The following is a 26,385-nucleotide window of genomic DNA, read 5'->3' as shown; positions in this document are numbered from 1 at the left end:
ACTTGAATTTCCTCCGTGATCAATAAAGTATCATCTATCTATCTATCTTAGATTTGTTTGGGTTGGTTGTCTACTTTTAGGACTTGAGTGTAAATCTCATGATGTTTTGGATCATATTTATGCAAAAAATACAGAAATATCTAAAGGGTTCACAAAAGTTCAAGCAACATTTTCTATTCACTCATAAATAATTAAACATATTAATTTATTAAAACAAGTTAAATGCATTACCTAACTATTTTTTATTAGTGAATTAGTTAAAGGACAAGAAACATAAAGATTTCATTAAAAAAAAAAAAAGCAGCACTTTGTTTAAAATCTTAAATTGACAATGAAGAATTCAGCTCCCTTCTTCTCAGGACACTTTATAAAAGTTAGATTTGTTTTTTACTTAATAATAACGGATACAACTAATTATCGAGAGAAACCGTTTAGCCAACCAGTACCTTAAGAAAATCGTAAAACCTATTCAGACACATTTTATTCATCTTGATTGCGTCTTTTCTCCCTCTCCTCTAGGTGGTAGGTTAATGGTGGAGAGAAAAACCCTCCCTTTTAGTGGGTACTTCCTGCTGTCCAAAGCGCGCTCGCACACACACACACACACACACACACACACATAGCTGTTTACAGTCGCCAGATGTTAACCTTGGTGTGTGTTGTCTCGATTCGGACAAGTAAACAACATTGCTAACTGCATGCATTTTCCATAGTGCAAAAACGATGCTTTTGCTGTAACATTAGCTGAAAAGGCACTTGCAGAAAACAAGCGTGTTGTCATGTAGGACAACGGTGAAGATACTGAAGATCATCATCAGCAGAGGCTGTTGAACCGGAACGCCATCACGGAATTGTGCAAAAGCGCAAAACAGAAAGCTGTCGGCTGTAAGGGATTCTCTTTGCTTCAGGTTCCGAGGATTTCACATTCACAGATGGCGTCAAATTCTCGAGTGTCCATTCTCGATTACTTCAATATTGTCTTTGAGGGCGAAAATGGCAAAATTGAGTCTAACTGCAAAGCCTGTGGCACAAGAATACAGGCAAAGCGGACAGTTACCTCTAACTTCGTTACACATTTAAAGGTAAGTGACGTATGAACGTATTCAAACATGTATTGTGTATTACAGAATGTGTATTTGCACATTTTCAGGTCAGAAACTAATCCAGGGCCTTACTAGGAAAACTAGGTGTGAGGTGAGAATTCAGCTGGATGAGTCTATTATCACAAAAACACATTTACACACTCATTCACACCCAGGGTCAATTCTGCATAGCCAGTACACCCCCGGTATGTTTTTGGAAGATGGGAATAAACCAGAGAACCCACATAAAACTCACACTGACAATAACCACACCTCAGGATTGAACTGAGGACCCCAGAGCCTTGAAGTTAAATTTGATTTATTCTTGTTTTTGGCTGAAGGGATTTTTGGACGTTTGGCAAGATGGAAGAGTTTGTGACAGAGCAATATAAATAACCATGACCCTGATACAAACTGGCATCAAGTTCACAAGCTTTGGGTGGAAGGTTTCCAAGTCCAGGTCTAGGTCCGGGTCCATTGAACAAAAGCTTCACAATGACCAGTCAGGTCCAACAATTAAGCCACAGAATTTGCTGACATAATTAATTCCTAGAAGGTTATAAATTGTTCTTGACAATAATAGTAGATATATCATTATAAAAATCCTTTGTAAAAATGAGTAAATCAGAATGATGATAATATATTTGTTCAGTGAATTTAGTATTTCATTTATTGCAGTGACCAACATTATGTCTGTTGATACACCATTTCACCTGTCAAATCAGTACCTTTAAACCTAATCATAGCCCACATGCATGTGTAGTAGAATATGCATCTGTGGTTTGCATAGGTAAACTGTTTTTTCCCTATTTTGCACAGAAGAAATTAGGGATTTATTTTCCAAACTATTTTATAAACCAATTGCGTATTGTGTTTGCAGTTGTGTTTTCTATTTGTAGATGCATAAATTGTAACATGATTCAAATGAAAATGCAAATCACGTATTACTGTTTGCATTTTTGTTTACACAAATGTACAATGTTTGCCAAATTTCAAATGGAAAAGCAAAGTCCATTTCAAAATTTATGGCTCTGTCAATTGAAACAGCAATAGCAATTACCTCCTTTTTCACTTCCTCTGCATTGCATATGGAATCTGCCAAAATTCACATGGAAGAGCAATTCCCTTTGCATCTGCATTTCCGATGCCTTGAAGAGAAACCTGCCAATCAGTGTCGACAAGCATCAGCACAATTATCTGTTCGGCATGTTTTCCTTCTTGGCTGTCTCCTGGGACTGGTGTAGATTCCAAATATAATAATAATAATAATAATAATAATAATAATAGTAATAATAATAATAATACTTTATTTATAAACCACTTTAAAAACAGCTACAGCTGACACAAAATGCTGTACACCATAAAATACAGATAATTGAATAAATAAATAATAATAAATAAAATAATAGCAGTAATAATTCATGATTATACAAAACCCAGGTAATAAAAATACGTTTTCAATTGGTTTTTAAACATGGAAACAGTGGGTGACTATCTGATGTGCGGAGGCAAGTTGATCCATAGCCTAGGGGCAGCAACAGAGAAGGCACGGTCCCCTCTGAGCTTCCTCTTAGATCTATGACTGTCAAGAAGCATTTGATCAGCTGAAATACAATCATGCCCCTTAGTATGCTCCTACCCCCAACACTGATTGACAGGTTTCTGTATAAGGCATGGGAAATGCAAATGCAGAGGCAATTGTGTTTCTATTCGAAAATTTGGCATACACAACACAGAGGGAGTGAAATAGCGGAGGAGATAAGTGCCTTTGCTATTTCAAAATGACAGGGTCATAACTCACAACACATGGGAAATACAATTGCAAATGGGCTTCGCATTTCCATTTAAATTTTGGGAGGCTCCATGCACACCACGAAGGAAGTGACATATCAAAAGGTGTAATTGCTATTGCTGTTTCAATATGACATGGTCATAACTCATAACATAGGAAATGCAGTTGCAAATGGACTTTGCTATTCCATTTAAAATTTAGTAGACATTGTATGTTTGTGTAAACGAAAGTGCAAACTGCAATATGCAATTTGCATTTTTATTAGAGTTATGTCCATATTTAGGTGGCAACAAACAAAAAACGCAATTGCAAATAATATATGCAATTAGTTTTGAAAATAGTCCGGAAAATACTTGCATAGTTGTGCACACAAATAATTTCTCTTCAGTATCCCACACACCGCATTTGATTGACAGGGCTACATTGTGGATAATGAAAATGCAAATGTAACAGGATTTGAGTTTAATTATTGGACAAGTTAGAGCACAGAAAGAAAATCTGCAATATCAAACTGGGGAATTGCTATCACTTTTACAATATTTCAAAATGATAACTAATAAGACATGAAAATGAAATGTCAAATGGACTTTTATTTGCAGCCGTTATACATTGTGCAAAAATGCAAATGCATTTTTTGTAATTGAATTTGAATAATGGCTCAAATTATGCAGCACATTAATAAGGACGGTGCAACTGCAAATACATATTTGAATTAGCATTCTCTGATTAGCATTTGAATGAAGTCTGGAAGTGCTGCTGTGATGGACAATTGATTATGTATATTAAAAAGGTTTGTTGGGTTTCCCTATCGCAAAGGGTTCAAGACCCTCTTTAGGAAGTGAGGAACCTTTAACTATTTAAAAACCTGTGAGAAATCTTGGTATATGTAAACATAAACAGGGTTCCCACGCGTCCTGGAAAACCTGAAAATCCTGGAAAATTAATGACCATTGTTCCAGTCCTGGATAACACATGGAAAATGAGAGAAAACATAAATTGTCCTGGAAAAAATCTTGTCCTGGAAAATTATTTATCATTTAAAGAACAGTTTACAACTGGTCGAAACAATTAACATTATTAACAGAAAGCGCTCTGTTCAGGGACGCTGAGTTTTTTGTTATGCTGTTTAATCTTGCTGTTGTAAACATGTTGTAAACATAAGGCGAAGGCCGGTAACTTATAATAGGTTTACTTATATAAACTTAAAAACACGTTTGCAAATGTGATATTGATTTTTGCAACAGTTCACTAAACAAGAAGTTAAGTGACTTCCTTTCTATCCTTCACTAACCATAGTAGTTCCAAACAAAGTCGGAGCAGAACGCTTTTAGCAACATACAATACAGTGGCGTTTCTTTGAATATGCGTTTATTAACGAATCGTTTGTGAAAGTGCGTCAATGACACATTCATAAATACCGAGAGAGAAAGCATGACTTCACCTTACTGTCAAAATCAAATGCCTATCCAAAAGTGTCACAGAGAAAAGTGAGTGAGTTAGCAGCTCTAGAACAAAGTTTGGAAAACATGCAAGAGACTTTTTAAGCAACTAAATTAAAAAGTTCAAAAGGATACTGTTCATTGGAGCTTAATGCAGTGAATGTTTTGGATAGACAATTAAATGTTGTTTATTCCGTTTGGGAATGCTTCTGCAGTTATTTTTCATAATGCCGTTTTTTTTTTTTTTTTTGAGAATGCAGTTGGGGAAGAGGGAAGGGAAAGTTTAACAAGAAGGGCCTTAGCAGTTGTTATAATGTGTTCATTATAATAAATTGAAGAGTTTAACTTCAAAAGCTCTGTGTGTGTGTATCTGGTGTTTTTCTAATTTTATAGTTAAGTAATAGCCATAAAGTTGTTTTTAAGACTTCTGGAGAGAAGAACATATTACTTTATGTCGTGAATCTGTGATCCTTGTCTTTTTTCCTAAATTTGAAATGTCCTGGAAAAGTCCTGGAAAATGATCTCTGGAAAAGAGTGGGAACCCTGAAGGAATATATTGAATGCCTTTATGATAGCAGAGGATGATATACAACAAACAATACATGAAGGTTTCACTATTCACATGTGGAGTAATCACTAACAGCCATCTTCTTTTCCACTTTCAGCGTAAGCATCAAGCAATGTATGATGAGTTTTTGAGGAAAAAAGATGTCAAAAGAGAGGCCTATTCTGGATCGGTACAGTCCTACACAAGCATAAGTGGCACCAGTCGAACAGCTTCTCAGAGTGTGGCAGGAACAACGAAATTTGAACGAAGTGATCCACGACAGTCCCTCATTTCTGAAACAATTACCAAGATGATCATCCGGGATCTGCAGCCTGTGCAGATTATAGAGAATGAAGGCTTCCGTGAGCTACTTAAGCTCCTTGAGCCTCGTTATGTCCCAGAGCCAAGTCATTACATACAGCAGCAGCTCCTTCCGGCTTACAGCTACCAAGTACAGCTAGCGACTAAGCTGGCTCTCTCAGGAGTCGATTCCTGCAGTATAACCCTGGATCTATGCACATACAATGCTGTGTCTGTCAACAACTGTTCTGGCTACCTGGGTGTGACATGCCATTTCATAACACCAGACTGGCAGATCAAATCCACTCTGTTATCATGTATTCCTCTCAAAAATTATAGAGACACTCAGCGCATGCTCACTGAGTTTGATGAGATCTGTCATGTTCATGATATCTCGGGTAAGGTGTTTCGAATCGTTATCGATCCCTTCCCTTGTGTAAGCCGATCAACTTTTGGCCTTCCTGGTTTTTATCTCCACACTAATGGTGTTGTGGAAGATGAGGAGGAAGAGAGTAGTGATGAAGAAAATTGTGCAGGCGAAGGTAAGAATGCTGTTTGTGGAGCAGAAGAGCAGAATTCGTTAAATCAGTGCTTGGGTCGGTGTAGGATAGATTGCTTTGCCCATTCACTGAGCCAGTGCATACAAGAAGGGATCTGTTCCTCCCCTCAGATATCCACCACTCTCACTAAAGCGGCTTGCTTTTACAACTATGTTGTTGCTACAGTGACTCCTGAAAAACTTAGTAAAGTGTTTGTTCCTGGACCAGTAGGAAATGGACAGTGCCCTTCAGCTTTAGACAAACACTGGAACACCCAGCTAAAGACAATGCGACAAATGCTTGAATCATTGGATTTTCTAGAGGATATTGTGGACCGAAATGATTTGGCACTCAACAGTGTTGAAAAAGCCATGCTCCATGAATTAGTTGAGATCTTGGAACCTTTTGAGGAAGCCACAGATATGGTCCAAGGAGACAAGCATGTGTCTATCAGTCTTGCCCTCCCCAGTGTCCTGGGCCTTCGTAAGCACCTGGCAGAGGTTGTGACACACCAGTGTGCAGGACTGGTAACAGGATTGACTCATGCTCTGGACCAGAAATTAGCTGGCATCCTGGAGGATCCTTTGTTTGTGACAGCCACTACCCTGGACCCACAGTTTAAACTTTCATGGAGTAGTGACCGGGACTGGCACAAGCAGGTTCTCCTGGAGGAGATGGGAAAGCACAGTCAGCCTGTGAGTCTACCAGAGCCCAGTTCAGATGCTCAGCCATCCCCATCTAAGCGCAGCAGACTATTCTCTTTTATCAAAGAAAGGCCATCAACACAGGCTAAGAGTATGGAGCAGGAGCTGGCTGCATATTTGCACGAGGAGCCCACAGATGAAGATCCCCTGCAGTACTGGAAGCGCAAGTCTATTGATTTTCCTTTACTTTCACTAGTGGCCAAAAAAGTGTTTACTGTCCCAGCTACAACAACAGCAGTGGAAAGAATATTCTGCCTTGTAAGCAAAACCCTAAGACCCGAACACTGCAGACTCCTTCCAAAAAACTTAGATACATTGATTTTTTTGAAGGCCAACTACAGCATATTGTGGTCTTAATTGCTTTAAAAGGATACTGACAGTAGATTTAAATTTTTTTAAAGGATACCTCAAACCCAGTATTTATGAGCATAAAACTGCAGTCACCCAACACAACACTAAAGCAACTCTTTGTATACAGGACTGTTATTGAACCAGTTATGTGGCATGATCTACACACGTAACCTGCTGTTGTCGCTACTTGTTTTTTACATTGGTTGTATTTACATTTTTTTATTTATCAGATTGTCAATCAGAGAATCTAAGAATAGAGCTGAGCATCAGGAATATGGGCTTAATCAGGGCACAACAGTGATCCTTTTGTAGTCCTAAATGATAAAATTTGCTGCCATTGAAACGGAATATGTTGACCTATGACTACACTTGTTATAAAATCCAAATAAATGATTAAGAAATTAACAATGATAATAAAGTTCCTCATTAACCTCACAGATTGTTAATAGGCTTGAAAATGCAGCTCTCAGCAAATCTCAGCTCCTGTGTGGTAAAAGAGTGTTTGTCCTGTCATAAGGAGTTCATAAGTTTCAAAAGTTCATACAGTACTTACGGCCAGTTCATGCTTTATGCTTGTCACTAACAGCAGCCAATTCATGATGGGTTTATATGGCTATGGTTGGTAAACATACCCCTGTGTAAGGGCTCTGTGCTGCCGTCACTGGTCAAGTCGTCCAGTAGACCAAGCAGCATAGGGAATTTTTAAAAAGCTGGTGTTTCTATAATTCATCCACAATAGATTACATCTTTGTTTGCATAAATGTTAAACTTTCCCATGTCTCACTTTATTTGTTTACCCCATAAAACCAGTAACAGTTTGAATTGAATTTCTTGATTCATTCAGTAAGCACTTCATCATGGTCAGAGTTGGGTTGGATCTGGACCTTGGGAAAACTTGCAAAAGGTGGGAATACACCATGTGTATGATGCCAGTCCCATAAAAATGTGTGTGTATGCCAAAGCCATCCATGGCTAGGAGCCAAGAGGGAAAATCGGACCATGCTGCCTGGGCATACTCTTGTCAACTACAGTGACACTTTCAAAATGTGGACAGGTAGTGCTTTCCTTACCACCAAAGAGCAGGAAAATGGCAACCTTTCAACCTTTTTAAATTCATATGATAATTAGAAAAGGTTCATTCAATCAGGTGTGAACAATTTAAGACAGATTTCAAACTGAATTGCTAAACAAACACTGTATTTAAGAACAATGTACAATGGGTGGCAAAATTATAATGGCAATGCAAAGCGTGTCTGATCATTAATTTTCAGTGTTTAACATGGTAAGGTTCAAACTTATGCTTATTGTAAGGTTCCAACTTGTTAAAAGTGTAATAGAAATCTCTCCATTTTTGCATTTTTGATGAGTAAACATAATACTGATTTTGGGAGACTCCACTGTGACAGACAGACAGCACTGTGAGCTCTGGACCTATCGATCACTTGCCAAGAGTTTCACAGCTGATTAACTGTATTCTATGCTTATCCAGTCTTGTACAGAAGGTTTGCTCAAACTTTTGAATCTTTGAATGTGGCCATCATGCTAATTTCTGACCAATTATGGAAAATGGCAGACACTATTCTTATTGTGCTTTTCACCTGACAAATGGATGAAAAAGATTAGCTTATTCAATAAGAAAAGGAAAAGAAACTGACAGGGAAAGGGAAAAAAACTACATAATATGCATGATTTCTTTGTACATCAGTGTACAGCCTAGGCTATATGTATATTAATTCAGGCTTGGATGCACCTTGTTTTGAGCAGAAAGCATATAGAGAAGTTAGCTGTCAAGTTGAATAATTTCCTCTCTAATTTTTAAATGGAATACATCTGATTATTAGTCAAATGGGTATTTCCATCTGTTCTGTTGCTCAATATATACTTAAGAGCTAGCATGGCGAGGAGGCACTTATCACAGAATCTCAAACTTATCAAAATCTTTCATCCTTAACTTACTGTAAATCACAGTTTTAAGAACTGGATTTTAAAGAAATCTGGACCCTGTATTTTTAAATAAATTCTCTGTCATTCAGCATGAGCAGCAGTTGAGAATATGTGATAGGCTGGCTTCAAATGTCTTGGTGGAAGTTGTGTTAGCCTATTCCAGGTGGTAGTTGCTGTATGTTAGGAGACAGGTCGGGGAATTTGAGGGTTTCATATTTAAAAAATCAACAATAAAACATGTTTTTGATTGAATTCACCACGCAGCTAAAATAAACGAATGAAAGATTGTGATTACACTGGAGGAAGAACTTAAAATAAAGCACTTACATTTATAAATGTAACTTAATGACATGGAGGACTGCAGCAGTGGAGCCATGCTTATTTAGGCTATCTAACGAAGAGAAGACATGATACCTCAAATTAAATTTCCCTCTGCTCGCTAAGTAATTTCCAAGTCAGTGAGAGCAGGTGGGCAATTTTTATCCTAACTGAAACTGAGACTGATGATATGTCTTTGTGTTCTGATATTACTCCCAACTCGAAAGTCCCTGGCCAAGATTGCTCTGTATATATACACAAATCTAATATGCTCATGGCTACAGATTTATGCTGCACTTAAAATAACTCCATGTGTCATAAACTGCTCTATGATCATTTTCCTCCACTGCATCAATTACACTATCAAAAAAGGTTTACGATTAGATTCTTCTTGGATTGAAACTAATAGATGTGATAGAATGAGCAATGATGACTAAGCAGTTTAATTTAACATAGTTTGCTGCCATGTTGCTAAGATGGAGATTATCTTCCCTTAACACTACATTAAAAATTTGCTTGCTGATCCTGCAGTGCAGCAAATGCATTGTACACCCTGTAATGTACACACTGATGATCTGTTAAAGAAAGAGCTGGAATACCTGTCAAGTAAGAAAACTGTTATGGTAATAATATTTTCTTTCTGTTTAAAATGTCACATTAATTAATATGTACCTGATTTGGCCTGACTAGAATGTGTCCCACTGCCAGGGCTTCACTGACCTTTAGTTGGCCTTGGTGTGGGGGCGCTATCGCTTAGGGTTTAGTCTATGGAAGTATCTGAAGGGACTGACTCATACTGGACACACTGCCAAAATGTTTATTAATAAACTGTGTTGTTGGTGTGTACACAACTTTAATATCCAGCAGAATGCAGGAGTCAAACACATATGTCCGGATTATGTACTGTATTATAGTATATCAAATGAAAAATAAGGAAAGGGCTGGAAATGACACCCCTTGACAGAAACAATGTCACTGGTACTGGTCCACTTGACGTGGTGGGTTCAAAATATCAGCATGTATGCAGACCCCAATGTCCTGTATTATCCTAGGTTCTTTTTATAGCTTGTGAACAGGAGAGAGCAGCTGCCCTTTAATTTTCCAGTGACATTCTCTATAGACTCAGCTCTACACAGTTACTCCCAGACTTTAGTCCCTAGCCCTGTCCTTGGCTTACTGACACACAAATTACACTGTTACTACAGTGTCTTCTCTGACCTAAGCTAGGTACTGATCTCAGTCATGGCAGAGAAAAAGGCCACCGGCAGGGCAAATATAGTAAAAAGGAAAGAGAAGAGTGTGGAGAGCAAGGCTGAAAAAGAGATGGAGAAAAAAGTGGAAAACAACACAGAGAGTGACAAACAGAAGGTAAAGGACAAGGTGAAAAACAAGCCGGAGCCAGAGGACGAGAAGCCAAAGGGAAATGGAGAGACAGTTCAGGGAGCTCAAGGTGGTACAGAGGATGGAGAATTTCAACTGGAGCCTATGGAGCTACCTCCATTTGAGATCATTGTAGGGTAAGTGAAACTTGCATAAGGACTCCAGTCAGTCTTGCTATTATCTCTGATTAACAAATCTCCATTTGTCATTGTTAAAGAAAATATAGAACTGTGGATATTTATAGAAGCATTCAAGTCACCTTAGTATTATAAGGTTCTGTCTGGGTTAAGACCGAACGGGAGATAATATGAAGTGACAAACAATGCTGCTTAATACTTGATTTATAACTATGTAAAAGTTATAAATCAATGACTAAGCAGTTTAGCTTAACACAGTTTGCTGCCATGTTGCTAAGATGGAGATTATAACTATGTAAAAGCCAATATTAGATAAAGTTGGTTTTATTAAAGGAGTTGATAAAGGAAAATATAGTATAACATGATGTGGCCTGTGATTAATATAATACGTACCTGCTTCCAGCACAACTAGTAGGCATGACTTGACACTTCTTGCCTTATTTCAAGTTCTACACATAATACTCAAACGTTCATCAGTGTTGTTTTAATAAGGTTAAAGCTATTATTAACAGAGTATAGCTTGTGTATTTGTCTACCGCCAGTGAGACTTTAGCAGGCATATTAAACTTTTTAAACACTAAATATGAAACCATTTGTCAAGGTTTCTAATAGAACACTATTATATTTTATCTTCTTACATTATAAAACTACAGCAAATGTGTCAGTTAACTAAGCAGCTAGCTAGAATGTTACATATTTTGCTGCATTATATATATATATATATATATATATATATATATATATATATATATATATATATATTTAATTAACATTAATTATTATATAATTAACATCTTTTAATTTGGCAGGATGAAAATCTGTGATAATATGTTCCACCATAAGAGCAAGTTGGAAAGATATCATGTAACTGATTACTGCTACATGCTGTAATGTGAAAACATTGTGGATTATCATTCCTATCTGTACCTGCAGAGATCGTCTCAACCCATCCTTCTTCAAGTTTCAGTTCAAAAATGTTGAGTACTCCTCAGGCCGAAACAAGACCTTCCTATGCTATCAAGTGGACATAAAGAGTGATGCAGGAGAACCTGATGGTCTTCGTGGATACTTGGAGGATGAGCATGCAGGTGCGCATGCTGAGGAAGCCTTCTTCCAGCAGGTTTTACCTCAATACGACAAATCGCTGCAATACACAGTCACCTGGTATACATCATCCAGTCCCTGTGTAGCATGTGCCAATAAATTAGCAGAGATCCTGCGGGCCAGAAAAACACTGCGCCTCAACATTCATTGCTCCCGTCTCTTCCTGTGGGAGGAGCCTGAAATACAGGCAGGGCTGAAGGCCTTGGTAAATGCAGGGTGCAAACTACGGATGATGAGGCCACTGGACTTCACCTACGTATGGTCCACTTTTGTGGAAAATGAGGAAGACAGTTTTACACCATGGGAGGACTGTCAAGATAACTATGAGTATTATGATGAGAAGCTGACTGATCTTCTTCACTAGGGTAGGTGCATCATTAAATAAGTGTCTATAATCAGGAGCTGAACCTGATTGCAAATAGCCAAAAAAGTCCACAAAAGCTTGAGATCTGTTTCAGAACAAGTCATAGGATAATGCTTGCCAAAATCTGAAATAGAATTGTTTCCAGACAATTGTGCTTCAGTAGCACTATTCAATTTAACCTGTGTTAGCTTTATAATAAGAATGCTGTCTTTTTTTCATTCACTAAAACTTTTCTCTTTTCCCCCTAGGATTTAACTCTTAAGGGACATAGTTTTCCTCTCACTGCACGTGCATCTTTTATCAGGTGGAATGTTTTGATGTCCTGTTCAATGTCCGTTCAACACAGAACCACGATTATGTATCGGAATAGTCCAGTAATGGGACAATAATGGAGTACAAATGGAATAGGACAATAATGGAGTACAAATATTGCACACTTGTACTTAATCACCAGCTTCTATTGTTTTTATGTTACTCTATTATTTACACTTGTACTCTATTTACATTAAATTAAATTTCATTTAAACACCACTCTAGTGTATTCCAACAATGTTGTGCATTTGTAAAGATATACAGTATTTAAGGGGGCACTGTATACTATATATACTATACTATATGTATACTATATATACATTTACTTTGGAAACAAAATAGAGTCATAATTACTCATAACTTCAGTTCTTTCATGACAAGGCAAATCCCATGTGAAATCACCAAAGGCTCAAGACTGACCGTCTCAGATTTGCTAAATTGTGCAAAATGTCAGACTTAAACCTGCATTAGTTTTTGAGATGTAAAGGATGAGTTGTGGCACAAAAACAGTGCTACAGAAAAGTTGCAGAAGTTATCAGCATCTTGACTTAGGAATATTTTCCCACTTTTTCTTGCAAAAACATTCTAGACCCATCAAATGTTTGGAGCGTGTACAGCCTGATTCAGGACTCTCCACAGATTGTTTAGTTGGATTCAGTGCTCTGGCTTGGTAATTCAAAAGCACTGATCTTTTATAGGTTAAGCCATTCCTTGGCTTTGGATGTATGCTTTGGGTCATCTGAAAAGTGAAATTCCTTTTCATCTTCAACTTTCTAGCAGTCACCTGAACATTTGAACTAAAATTGTCTGGTATTTATAGCTATTCATGATTCTCTACACCTTTATAAACACCCCAGTTCTGCATGAAGAAACACAGTCCTAAAGCATGCTGCCTCCACCATGCTGCACTGTGGGTATGGTGCCCTTTTGATGATCTGCACCAAACATACTGTAAAGACATCCTCTGAACTTCCCCCTCCACACTGCTAGAGGGAACCCTTACCAGAATACTAACACTTCCAGTTTACACTGCACCTTTATAGCTAACCCCATGCTCCTCGACCCTGGTCACACTTGGTTATAGACTTCATCACCGACCGACAAAGATCCAAAGGTTATGCCTTGACCAGCGAGGGCAGAGGAGCAGTCCTGGGTTGATGCTAGGGACGTCCTGGATCCATCCCTAATCAAAGACTTTTTACAAATACCACCCAGATGGACCTGCCCCACAGATCGTGGGGTTACCCAAGAATGACACTGGGAGGTGATCCTAGAGAACTTCCCTCTCCACGTGGCCAGAGGGAACCCTTGCTAGAATACTAACACTTAACACTTACTTCCGAGTTCTACTGAAGGTTCTTTGTGAAGTATTGCTCGTCTTGCTGCAATTCAAAGCTGTTGTTTTTCCATTGTTATTTCTGCCTCATTGTTCTTGACTATTGTTCTGTTTTCCGGTTTTCGCTTTTTGGATTGTGTTTTCTGGCTTGTTTGCCCTGCCAACTGTCTGTTCTGGTTACTGACCTTTTGCCTGCTTCCTGTTATCGTTTTTGCCTTGTATTTTGGATAGGTTACTTTTGAATTTTCTAATCAACTCTACATATGGATACTACAGCGTCGGGTCCTGACTATTCCTTAGAAATACCCTGTGGAATAATGGAATTATTTTACCCTTTGGAATTTGTTTCATCAGACCGTAACACATTTTACCACATGGTTTGAGATCACTTATTATATTTTTTTCATGGGAAACAGAAAACAGATTCAGACCTGACACTTTAGCCCATAAGCCAGGCGTGAAGTTTTGAACAGTAATTAGTACTTATCAGATATTTCCTTCAATGTCTATCTATCTATCTATCTATCTATCTATCTATCTATCTATCTATCTATCATGCATTTTGTTCTAAATTGTACAATTCTTTATATGGTAGTCATACACTAACAATAATAGACATAATACCTTTTATTGTAATAAGTAAAACCCCATAAATCAGAAAGTTAAAGATATTTGTTAAAACATTGACTATAAGTAATATATTTATATACCACATTATGATAATGATTCTGATTAATATTAATATTATTATTATTAGTAGTAGTAATAGTATCAGTGATCAGTAGGCCGCAAACAGGTATCTGTGGAAGTTCTGGTTTAAAAGTTAAAACATTTCATGCTAGACAACAATCCCAGAAAGATTCATGGATCTAGAATAAATAGTCCAGTAATCACTTAAGTGATTACCTGTATATCTAAAAATATCTCAAAAATTCTGATACAAGCCTAAAATTTTGCACACTATTTATAGTGAATGTGAAATTAGTTCAATAATCTTTGAAGCAAATCTGAGCTGGTCAGATGGGAATATTTAAAATCTCCACTGCTTTAATGTATGTGGAGTATATGCACTTTAAATTATATTTACTCAGTAAAGCTGTTTTACCAGCTAAAAATTTGTGATTCCCAACAGTCTGGAATTCTGCCCAGCTGGACAAATTATTTTTAAAACCACAATTATATTGTATATTTATTCAAAGGCCATAAAGCAAAAACATCACTCACAATATATTATATGCATCTTTGTTTAATTTTGCTAAGAACATGCCAGCAAAAGAAAAGTGCCAAAGAGGGAAACAAACAAGGATTGCTATAAACAAGGGTTTCAATTTTTTTAAATGATAATTAATATTAGGTAATTAATTGATTTATTCAGAGATACAGATATAAATGTTTTGCATGAGAGAATTATTTACAAGCTCTAGCGGCTCCATGCTATCTCTAAACCAAGAATAGAAACAGGTGCTTTAATTCAAAAATGATCCAGGCACTCAAATTATAAATCTCTTTTCTGGGCTGAAGACAGGGAGTATACCGTTATGGTTACATCTGTGTGCTGGTAGACTTCTTCAATGATTGCAGACACGTTCTTCCAATACAGCTTGTCCAAACCACATCCAATCCTAAAGCCCCAAGTATATATTGAAAAGTATAATTTTCAAAAAATGTATATGTTCTGATTCCTTGTAAATATTGATGCCACATTGAAATTAAACAATAATGAGTAAATAGAAAAATCTGATATGTAGCATTAATATGAGCCAGTGATATACAAAAAAAAAAACACACCATACCGTGGTATTGACAGCCTGGTGACTCCATTTTCTAAGCAATGTGCTTTCATTGCTTCCAAGCTTTGTCTGAGTGTTTCATAGGTAGGTTTTTCGTTGTACTTTTTCTTTGTGATCTGTTTTGGGGATTAAATGATACACGGTTGAATTAAAAAGTACAAACAATACAATCATACTGATACACTTATTTGCATAATGATTAAACCATGATAAGGTGTGCTGTTATAGGAATATAATCGATAACTGTCTGCTGTTTTATGATAATCAATGATGAGCTGTGCTCTTATATAATAAGCAATGGCTGGGTGATTACCAACACAAGGTTGATTATTTCCCAATTACATCCTGAAATACTTTATTCTCCTTATACCAGATATATTTGCCACTACCATTTTTTATTCAGTACATTATTAATCCATTTTTAACTAAAGGAATATATAGTGAATAACTTTGCTTTGCATAACACTTATGAATAGTAGTTCCCTACAAAACTACTATTATTGTCACGTTAAACATTACAGTAGTGGAACTACAATCCGGTTTTACTTTACCTTTACAGAATTAGTCATTTAACAGCACAATGAAAACAAAACAGTGTTGATTCAACCATGATAATGATCTCACCAGGTAGTAAACAAACCGTCCATCTCTCTTAAGCACAGCACACTCTCCTGGTTGCTTCTCTGTAAGAAGACAAGTGGAGATAATAATGAATCAACTTATATTGATAGTCAAGGTTTATGTAAACACTGACTCGGTTGGGACACTCACGTTGTGCAAGGAGTTCTTTAACACCCCCAAACTCCTTTTTAAACATTACAGCAATGCCTGCACTCATCTTGCAGTCCATACTGATGCAGTGAGCCAAAGAGTCTGTGCTGGGGCAGGAGAACAGATCTCCTTCCTTATACCGCAGTTTACTTTCCATCCTTATTCATCAATCCAGCTCTTTCAGTCGAGGTTGGATTTTAGCCCTTTAACAAACGAGCGACCCGATACTATAAACTTAGCTTTGATCCCCCAAGCGTTAACGTAAGGGCAAACACGGAAGTCCATGAGCTCGGAAGTGTGGATAGCCAATCAGCGTGCACCTTCTTGAGACTGCCCACTGGGAGGTTACTACAATAGAAATTTTTGAGCCCATTTAATGACTCGAGCCATTTGGGACGGCTAGTTAAATGATTCAGATGATGGTTTCTGTCTGTCTGTCTGTCTGTCTGCTTGTCTGTTTGTCTGTCTGTCTACCTATCTATAGAATCAATGTTGTATATTTGTATATATCTAGAATAGAGTATTATGCCTCTTCTGAAACACTTAAACTAGCTCATATTTTCCCAGTTTGTGTACGTATTTAAGAAAGTGCTATAATTCCTCCAAACAGATTTTTTAGGCTAATGGTATCCTAAGTCTGAGACATAGTGAACCAATGCTGCTTTAAGCACTTTTGCACGTAGCACGTTATATTTTGTATTTAATAGCTTACACCTAGACTGTTGAAACCGCTCTACACCGCCGGACGCCAGCAGAGGGCGACAGAGGCACACGCACGCACGCGCTCACACACACACACACACACACACACACACACAAACAAACAGCGGCTCTTTGTATGTCAGACATAATGGAAAAAGATATCACTTTCTCTATTTGTGAAAATAGACTTAGCAGACATAGTGTTTATGTCTAGTTGTTTGAAGTCAATCTGTTCTTTATAAATCTATATAATTTCCTAAATTAAATTAACTTAAATTAGCTATAGCCCTTGATCTTTGTCATGAATCTTTATTAGCTAGCTCTGGTTAGCTAACACACTTTATAATTTTAATTTGTCAGTAACTATTTATTACGTCAATTTATATACTGTAATATAAATCAATTTATGTTTTTGTAAGACATCTAAAGTTCAGCCTTGTTAAGAATGAGTTTAGAAAAACAATTATTCAAAATCTTAAACGACGCAAGGAGTTAGGATTGGGTGACTTTACTGAAATATAATTGAAACCCTGATATTAGATAGCAGAATTACAACATGATGCATTTTGTTGGTTGGTGGTGTATTTTTATTATTCCAATGAGAAGATAGTGGTCATGTGATACTCTGGTGGTCATTTCTAGATAATGTATAATGGGGTTTAACAGGAGAAGGTGGCAGAGGCACAGAGGGAGAGCAGCCATCCTGGAGAGCTCAGTTGTCCAGGCAGAATTCACGTGGCTGATTGTTCTGGATTGCTTGAACCTTCCAGGCAGGATAGTTAAGAGATCCCTCTGGGCTTTCCTGTGGAAAAGCATACAAAAAAGAGGGGAAAAGGGACAGGACATGGCCAGGAAAAAAGAAAGAAACAGTTGAAAGAAGAGAGCACTAATGTATAAAAATATTACTAAAGTATTGGTGAAAACTACCCCTGAAGCATTTAAAGTTTCTCAAGCATATTTTTTATTTTTATATTTTATTTGTCCCTTTTAGTACACTGTTATGGTATCTCCTCTGTTTGGGTTTTCCTGCTTGTAGTCAAGCTGTAGTCACACCAAATAGTTGTGTAGTGGTAGCACCCACTCCTCTGTGTGTTGATGTTGCCGGTTTGAGCCACGCTCGATGCCATGCAAAACACACCCAAGCCTATCCCTAAATATATAGAAGTCTTTTATCTCTGCAGTAGGGTGCACACTGAACTGTCCATAACACAAACTTCAAACGCCATAACACAAAATCAGAAAAAATCAAGGTTATGTTAGATTTAGTTGCTTGACGTTTATCTATTCATTTGTGATACTTGTTTAGTTATTACAACAATTTTCGGTACAGATGATCGTGCACATGGTTATGGGGACCAAGTGAACTCATGGCAAAAAGAGAGGGACATTCATTGCAGGGCAAAATTGCACACACACCAGAGACAATTTAGGGAGATGAATCAGCCAATCCATGAGTACATGGAGGAAACATCTGAAGCTCAGGCATAACATGCACACAGAGAGCAGAGGCAGGAATCAAACCCCTTAACTTAAGAGTGTTAAATATATTTTAATGAGATGTGAATTTGTTTTTGTTGGGAAAGTGGTTACCATGTTTGCATCTGGGGTTGGGGGTTAGTTCCCGTTCCTGCATTGTCTCCCTGTGCTTCAAGGGTTTCCTCCAGGTACTTTGGTTTCCTCCACTTGTGCAAAGACGTGCTGCAGGCTGATTGGCAACTTAAATTTGTCCTTACTATGTGAATGGCCATGTGTGCTATTGTGCCCTATGATATGTTGGCACTCTGTCCAGGATGTCCCCTGCCTTGTACCCATAGACTCCAGGCTCCCTGAGATTCTGTGTAGGGTAAACAGTACAGAAAATAGATGAATGAATTTATTGGAGCACAGTTACCTAGTGTTAAATCTTTCTGAGAACTTGGACTGGTATTTAGTACTTTCTGTATGAATTATTTTTTTAGTATTCATTAATGTTTGTTTAAGTGGGTGTTAAAATCCTCTAACAGATACACACAAACACATACACACTAATTTGGTACAAAAAGCTACAGGTAGACTGAGTGCTTTGCTACATTTTTTCACTCAGGACTGATTTTATGGCAGTGCCACTGCTTTTTTTGTATGGCAGTGGCTCCATATTGAAGACTCAGAGTCTGATATCAGGCATAATATTTCTTAAATTTTATTAAATTAATCTTAAATGAGTATAGTACTCCATTCCAGGGGGCTTATCTCCACTTTTGTATTTACACCCTCAACATACTCTGGATAGTATCATGGTTGAATTACAGTGGGAAATCATCTGCCACATTAAATAAAACTAAAAAGAAACGTAAAAAATTGAATAAAAGCAATCTTTCTTGAAAAAACAAACAAACAAACATGTCTTCTTTGTATGAACACAATTCACAAGTCTTGTGAAATGCAGTGTTTCTATGGATAATGCTTTTAAACATTCACAAAAAATACATCATATGTGTGTACAGCCACCTTATTTATAAGTGACAAACATGTTAATACCCATTTGGGAAATTTGTCAAAACATACAATGGAATGATAATGTCTGTTTAATTTATTTTAAATTAAATCTATATATAAAAAAAATGCCTAATTTTTTGTTTAATTAATTGCCATCCTCGACCCAAGCCAAGTAAAATTTATTAGAAAATACAATGCAAGTTTTGATATACAGAAAGTTGCATTTGCAATATTACAGATGAACAGGGGAAAAAAGAATTGGCATTTCCCTTGTGCATATCTCTGTGCCATTTTAAAGGTCGATTTTTGCTTCCGGAAAAGGTTGCCTCGCTGCATAGTCTTTATTCACAAAGCTAATAGTGTTTATGGTAGATTGTAAAAACTGAACAGACTGCGTGAAAACTTGGCTGAGGAGGCATTTGGATTCTGGATTTACAGCTTTAGAAGTTGGCGCTTCGCCGCCGCTGCTCATTGATCCACTCTCCTGGGTTCACATCCATCTGCAGCATTTTCATGACCCACTTGTCACGCCGTGCGCCATCAATGAACTCATCCAGTGACAGCTCCCCTATGTAAAGAGAGAACAAGCTCAACATCACTCCTTCTTTATATAGCATGGAGAATAAAGATTAATGGGGATTGTTAAACAATTTATGAGCTATTTATTTTTTACCATTTAATTTGGCACACACAGAAATATATCCACAATACAAAATAACCAGGTTTCCCTCTCTGCAATGAAGGCAGTTTAAAAGAGAGATTGGTGACAACCTATGAAAATATGAATAAATTATTTTATATTCATTCTTCATTTTTTACTAGGCATGGTCTCTTGCAATTTTAGTTAAGAAAGTTTTTCATTGCCTGCATATTTCTATTACTAAGTTGTCTAAGGTATTCTGAAACATAGATCCTATGTGCACCAAATGTAAACATTCCCCTGCTACTATGTTTCATTCAGTTCGGATATGTCCTGATTTAGAGTCATATTGAGTCATACTAAATACCCATATTTGGAGAATATTTACAACTGGCAAATGTAGCATTCTTATTCCCTTTGGTTTCTCATTAGGCATCTAATTTTCCTGCATTGGAAAGTGATCAACCCCAAATTTTGTTCAGTTGATATGTGATACAAAGAAGTTCAGGATCAGTTGACAATGAATAATCCAATTGATTATCTGGGGTTCAGTTGTTTCAGATGTTTGAGAGAGTCTGACAGCTTTTCAGTATTTCCTGTAGTGTAAACACTGTTACCCTACTCCCTGAACAGTGAATTTAAAGAGTCTGTTTTTATGTGCTTGTAATTTTATTTATGGGAATCATTAAATAAATATGATATACAGTGACTCACAGGAACAAAACCACATAAGCTAGTGACATCTGTCAGTCAGGAAACCAGATGTGGGTGTGTGCAGCAATGCGACAAAGTCTATAATATGGAGAGACTTGGTACAGCAACAACCAATAAGAATGAATATACAGTAGTAGAGCACATGAGATCCGTGATATTATTCTTTTAGGAATTTTATTTAATTATGACAAATTTGAATGGTTTTTAGCATCAGGAAAACTGACTTGCTGTCAAGTTTAATGCTTGTTGCACCACCCACTGATAAACGTTATTTCTATGGCAACCATTAGTAGGAACAACTTAATAGTACAGCTACTATAAAACTGCTGCAAGTGTGAATGTAGCTTTAGTAGAAGACATTAACAAAACAAAACAAAGCAAAGCAAAACAAAACAAAACATGATCTAACCATCTCCATTCTCGTCCACCAGCTCAAATATTCGGTCCACCACCTGGTCTGGGGTGAGTAGGTTACACTCCTCATCCAGCTCTCCATGGCAAGCCTTCTTCATTCGGTAGATTGACTACAAAATCAGGCTAAATATTACAAAGTGAAGCATCTTAAGAGCAGTAAGGATTATTAACTTACCAACTTTTCTAGATTCAAAAACAACGTATAGCAAACTGATCTATTTTTTTTAAATAGGGGAAACTTTAATATAATTTGTTTACTTGATTGATATTTTCAGGTGTGTGAGTACCAGGCCTTTCGAAGGTTAAACTGAATTTCTGCTCATCATTCTTTAACTCTTAAATAAAATTCTATGTTACACAACTACTGTCATTTCATTGATCAATTTCTTTTAACATTTCAGCTTATCAGTCAGTTTTATAATGGTCTTTAGAGTTTCAAGCCATGTTGATTCAGGTCTAAAAAACTACTGATCAAGAGGCAGGAGGTGATTACCTCCACAATCTCCTTTAGCTCTGTCTTGTCAATGCAACCACTTCCATCCTTATCATACATTTTAAAAGTCCATTTCAGTTTATGCTCCAGCTTGCCTCGCAATACCAGGTTCAGTGCTGCAACATATTCCAGAAAATCAATAGTGTTGTCCTATGAAAAACAGAAAAAAGGAATACTATAGAAAACCAATATACAATAATAATAAAAACAAATCTTTTATGCCTCAATGAGACTTCATTAGTCTTACTGTTACAATAAATCTATTAAAATTAACATCAGTGCAGAAAAATGACTGCATTACTCACCCCATTTTTATCAAAAGCACGGAACATGTTCTCAATGTAGTCTGCAGCTTCTTGGTTGTCAGTTACGCCAAAGAAGCTCTTGAACTCGTGCTTGAAAAGGGTTCCACTTGGGCATTCCACCACAAACTTTTTATACCACTCCTGCAGTTCAGCAACATCGATTTCCTTATCGTCCGTCTCGTCACTGAGTCGCTGACCCATTGTGCGTAAGGGTTTAAAAAGCTCTTATTCAGCTTCTCAACCAACAATGTTCGTTATTACATTTCATCTTTTCTCACTCAAAATATCCAATACAATATTATTGCAGATTTGTATCTTATAACTTGTATCTAATTAGTAAATATGTATAACTAAAAAAAAAAATGAAAACAACTCAACATAGACAAAAGCCGTTGGTGTTCCTTTGACCTAGTGCTCAGTACCCTACTGTTTTGGGATCCGGCACAAGGATGGTTTCGGATAACATGACAACAGGGATTATTACATATCAACATGTCTCACTCAATTAGTTCAGATGGAGATCAACAGAAGCTTTCCTTTAGTTTATCATATAGAACTATTCCCAAAGAACATTTTGGGTATTCAAGCGGTATATTATATGAAATACTCTATATGTGCATAATAATCTATTTCATACTTAACTATTTTAAGTTTTTAACATATCAGAGTTATCTCATTGTCAGGCATTTCTTTATCATTATCTGAGAACTGGGCAGAACATCAACTTGTATAGAAATAAATGTGTTATTTAATGCAGAAATCTGATCAATATGATTACTTATTCAAGATAGACATATTATATAATTTCTTATTATATTAAGTATAGTTTTTAAAAAGTGTTAAAGAATAGCTATGGACTTTAATCCTTTGACTCACTGGAAGTTCATAAGCTTAGTTTACATCTGTTTGAACAGCTAGGTCCAAAATATTCTCAGCTTTATTTCCTACATTAGTTAAACTTACTTTTTCACATGCTCAGCATTGAGAGACATGCTTTGATTTGCTACCTAAGCCCAATATTTATAACTTATGCCCGGTCTGAATATAACCTAGAACAGGTCATATGTATGCCTTATCCCACAAAGGTAACTAGTTATGAGAAAATACCTTGAGTCCTGTGAACTTCAGTGGCCTAGTCCAATATGCTGACCGTATATTTCATGAGGATAAGCTCTCTTACCCTAGAAGTGTCAAGGCAATCAAAGGCATTATGGAAGGTCCTTATCGGATTAATACCCATCACACTGGCAGAAACGAGTGCGAGAGGACCAGGCTGTAATATCTCTACTAAAAAAATTTAACAATTTTACTAACTATTTTTTTGCTGTGTGTTACATAAGAGTAAACAGTGGAGCAATTCATTGACTTTTAAAAATAATTTTGCCTTCTCATCAGGAAGGAGTAATCAAGATTTTGCATGATGGATAAAGAATCAGTCTTGTGTATTTCTTTTCTGAAATGACTCTGATGAATAATTTGCATTCATAAGTAAATTTGAATTTTTGTGTTTTTTAAAGGGTATGTTAAGCTGAAAAAACTTAGATACATGCTTCAGTGCAATTCTTCAAACTACAGTCATTATTGAGATCTATAAACAGGCTTTCAAATTAAAAATGCTTATTGTGTTTTTAGAACAAATTCATTTCTGATAGGTTACTTAAATAAATCATGATTATTCCCCCCATGGTGCAGTTTTTGAAAATGTCCCTAGATGTCAGTACTTCATAGGGTCCATTGTGACACAGCATGTGATTGGTTGCTAGGTTTGGGTTGGTGTGTTTTCCTTGACAACCTCTGTAAAAGAGTAATAACTATATGTAATTTTAAATGGAAGTGATACGGAATAGATATCCAAGTGATCAGTGAAAATTGTAACCTACTGTATATTGTACCAGCTATTATTAATGTATAACAATCAATAAAGCCAGGTAACATTATTTGCTTAAATTTGTAGCTTTTCCTCTATTTTATACTGTGTTACTCATCAGTACAAAGCAAGCTCTGACATGGCATAAATGTGAAATCATTAAAGGTAAAAACCCATGACAGGATGCTCTGTACAGGATATGAAATCTCTCAAAATGTCAGGGCCAGTTGCCAGGGTAGCGGATACAAAAATACCATTTTCTCTCTGTCTTTCTCACACACTATCAGAATAAAGACAGAATGTTAAGCATCCTACAGTTTATTACCCATAATTGACACAATTTATGAATCTTAATAGTCCAGATTAATAATGTCTAATAAAGAAAAAACACACCCCAATAACAAAAAGAATGATCTAAATGTAATAGCTAGCCTTGTTTACTCAGACAGAGCTAATATTCCTAAAAGGTCAGATTCTGATAGCAAAGCAAGTATGAGTCTAGCAGACACAAACACACACGATTTCAGCACACTTTGTACTGTAGTCTGTCCTGAATTGAATGAATTTAATGAAATAAATTAAATATAATAAAGGTTGCTATAAAAAAAAACTATAAAAATACTTCTATGCACATTAAACTGGATCATCTATCCTATGATATGACCCTTAACTGCCAGGCTACTGAAAGGGGAGTCATAAATCGAACCAATAACTGGCAACTCAGAAAGGTTAGAAAATCATTTGCTCCTCTCTTACAAGAGCCCCTGGCAACCTTTGAAGATGTTATGGTGGCTTCTACTTCATTCATAATGAATGGTAGTGACATTTGAGCACAATCCGTTTGTCGTATTTTCTGTGTGCTGGCCGGATTTATTCATCGTCCGAGGAACGCGATAGGTCTACTGTCACATTCATCTGAAATTAGGGGACAGAAATGAGGCAAAACAAAGGCACACAGTAAAACAGTACTGGACAGAAATGGTCAAATCTTTTATTAGAGGAGTCATAGTAGAGGCACTATCTCACATATATAGGCACTGAACTACAGGACCGGAGCCGCTGGCACAAACTCGCACGAATCCGTGTTATCCCAGAGCACTGTCAGCAACTATACCAGTCTGAGTGAAGGTTTGTGTATGATATGCTTTTACAATATGCACTTGAAAATGGAGGGGTTAATTAAAGCGTTCTGTCATTAATGAGGAATTACGTTCACTTAAATACTATAAGACAATGCTGATGATTCATGTGTTACATTCAATTTTTTTTCTTGATGCCACTCTGAGGCAGAAACATAGTTCAAAAATAACTATCAGTCTCCATGGATTCATGTTAGGTTATACACAACAATGGATTAGAAGAATATCTAACACTAGGCCACTTCTCTACAATATGAGATTTGCTACTCTTCAAATTGTGATTCTGAATTTCTTGACATCATCATGAAGCATCATTAAAGCTTCTCCACATAAAGTACTTAATGTGATAAATCAAGCTCGCCACATGTGCCACAGCCACAATGGTGGTGTACATTAACTGCTCGAGCATAGACAAGTCTTGTCTTTCTTTCTCATGTACAAATTAATGCCTCTGGCTGTTTAATGGTCTTTAAAAAAGTCAAGATTGATGCCAGTTTAGATGGTTTCATTTAAAATTGCTTTAGATTGATTGTCAGAAGAGGGTGATCTTGTTGGAAATATGATGCAGGAGACAGTAGGTGTATTACTACTCCTGCTTCAATACCATTAATGCTAATTCATATTCGTAATTCGTATTAGAAAAAGCTCTGAAAAGGTCTGTTACAATGAAGTTGAGTGTGCAGGTTTAACCTGCAGGGTTAACAGTCCTGCTAATGCAAGCAGTATAACACTACAAACCCCCTGGCCCTTATTCATCAAAGTTGCAATAAAACGAGCGTTTGAGACTTGTGATGTAGCAGGAGTTTGATGTCATACAGCTGTCGAATGTCATCAAAAGAATCTGTGATTTGAGCACAAATGATGAATCAAGCTCAGCTAATGAATCAATTTCAGCTGTTTAAAATGGCCTGTTTTATTCAGGCATTATTGAGCCAATAATAGGAAAGCATTTAGCTGGTTAGAATTAAAACATTTCAGAGAGGAGAAAATACTATTCAGTAAAGAAGCGTTAGCAGTGCTTATGTCCAAGGTTGCTGATTGTATTCTCAAAATGGCACAGAAAGTGTGCACAAAATGAAAACAAAGTAAATTGAACCATTTTCAAACTTTCCTTCTAAATGTTTATAAGTAGGTTTTTATTCATTTAGAACTCTTTAGAATTATATAATCTTAAACAATGTGAGCTAATATCCACTCACTGGCCTTTTTAATTTGAAGCACTGTATTCCTGCTTATTAATGCAGTTATCTAATCAGCCAATAATGTAGTGACACAACGCATAAAATCATGCAGATACAGGTCAAAATGATAGTGACTTTGACTGTGGCAGGTTGTTGGTTCCAGGAACAGGAATCCGAGGCTACTGTGTGCTCAGACGCACAGAACCTGCTCACTTCTTTTACTTTCTCCTCTCAGCTCACAGGAG

The 26,385-nt window shown here is 36.8% G+C and overlaps 4 protein-coding genes across 4 annotated transcripts; 2 read left to right on the top strand and 2 right to left on the bottom strand.

The window, feature by feature from the left end:
- Positions 1 to 614: 614 nt before the first annotated feature.
- si:dkey-109j17.5 (uncharacterized) lies at positions 615 to 7,394 on the top strand. Its single transcript, XM_060894884.1, has 2 exons — positions 615 to 1,082; positions 4,979 to 7,394. Exons 1-2 carry the CDS (start codon positions 933 to 935, stop codon positions 6,758 to 6,760), a joined length of 1,932 nt encoding a protein of 643 aa, XP_060750867.1. The 5' UTR covers positions 615 to 932; the 3' UTR covers positions 6,761 to 7,394.
- A 2,078-nt stretch (positions 7,395 to 9,472) lies between these two features.
- apobec2b (apolipoprotein B mRNA editing enzyme, catalytic polypeptide-like 2b) lies at positions 9,473 to 12,532 on the top strand. Its single transcript, XM_060894681.1, has 3 exons — positions 9,473 to 10,533; positions 11,467 to 12,002; positions 12,250 to 12,532. The coding sequence occupies exons 1-2, from the start codon at positions 10,259 to 10,261 to the stop codon at positions 11,999 to 12,001; spliced, it is 810 nt and encodes a 269-aa protein (XP_060750664.1). The 5' UTR covers positions 9,473 to 10,258; the 3' UTR covers position 12,002; positions 12,250 to 12,532.
- Positions 12,533 to 14,877: 2,345 nt separating this feature from the next.
- On the bottom strand, positions 14,878 to 16,498 carry oard1 (O-acyl-ADP-ribose deacylase 1). Its single transcript, XM_060894682.1, has 4 exons — positions 16,211 to 16,498; positions 16,064 to 16,122; positions 15,443 to 15,555; positions 14,878 to 15,271 (listed from the first exon to the last, which is right to left on the bottom strand). The coding sequence occupies exons 1-4, from the start codon at positions 16,365 to 16,367 to the stop codon at positions 15,145 to 15,147; spliced, it is 456 nt and encodes a 151-aa protein (XP_060750665.1). The 5' UTR covers positions 16,368 to 16,498; the 3' UTR covers positions 14,878 to 15,144.
- Positions 16,499 to 19,068: 2,570 nt separating this feature from the next.
- On the bottom strand, positions 19,069 to 22,366 carry guca1b (guanylate cyclase activator 1B). The gene is made up of 4 exons (XM_060894077.1): positions 21,954 to 22,366; positions 21,649 to 21,798; positions 21,151 to 21,265; positions 19,069 to 19,955 (listed from the first exon to the last, which is right to left on the bottom strand). Exons 1-4 carry the CDS (start codon positions 22,152 to 22,154, stop codon positions 19,828 to 19,830), a joined length of 594 nt encoding a protein of 197 aa, XP_060750060.1. The 5' UTR covers positions 22,155 to 22,366; the 3' UTR covers positions 19,069 to 19,827.
- Positions 22,367 to 26,385: the final 4,019 nt, after the last annotated feature.

Source organism: Tachysurus vachellii, chromosome 19 (assembly GCF_030014155.1).
Source record: "Tachysurus vachellii isolate PV-2020 chromosome 19, HZAU_Pvac_v1, whole genome shotgun sequence".
In the NCBI taxonomy this organism is placed as follows: Eukaryota; Metazoa; Chordata; class Actinopteri; order Siluriformes; family Bagridae; genus Tachysurus; species Tachysurus vachellii.
The sequence above is the reverse complement of the archived record's forward strand: the minus strand, read 5'-3'. Positions and strand labels throughout refer to the sequence as shown.

Coding starts and splice junctions, on each gene's coding strand:
- si:dkey-109j17.5 (XM_060894884.1), top strand. CDS start 933: ATGGCGTCAAATTCTCGAGTGTCCATTCTCGATTACTTCAATATTGTC. Junction 1,083..4,978: donor ACTTCGTTACACATTTAAAG/GTAAGTGACGTA, acceptor TTCCACTTTCAG/CGTAAGCATCAAGCAATGTA.
- apobec2b (XM_060894681.1), top strand. CDS start 10,259: ATGGCAGAGAAAAAGGCCACCGGCAGGGCAAATATAGTAAAAAGGAAA. Junction 10,534..11,466: donor CCATTTGAGATCATTGTAGG/GTAAGTGAAACT, acceptor CTGTACCTGCAG/AGATCGTCTCAACCCATCCT.
- oard1 (XM_060894682.1), bottom strand. CDS start 16,367: ATGGAAAGTAAACTGCGGTATAAGGAAGGAGATCTGTTCTCCTGCCCC. Junction 16,123..16,210: donor TAAAGAACTCCTTGCACAAC/GTGAGTGTCCCA, acceptor GTCTTCTTACAG/AGAAGCAACCAGGAGAGTGT. Junction 15,556..16,063: donor GACGGTTTGTTTACTACCTG/GTGAGATCATTA, acceptor TCCCCAAAACAG/ATCACAAAGAAAAAGTACAA.
- guca1b (XM_060894077.1), bottom strand. CDS start 22,154: ATGGGTCAGCGACTCAGTGACGAGACGGACGATAAGGAAATCGATGTT. Junction 21,799..21,953: donor GTGCTTTTGATAAAAATGGG/GTGAGTAATGCA, acceptor TGTTTTTCATAG/GACAACACTATTGATTTTCT. Junction 19,956..21,150: donor GGTGGACGAGAATGGAGATG/GTTAGATCATGT, acceptor CTCTTTACATAG/GGGAGCTGTCACTGGATGAG.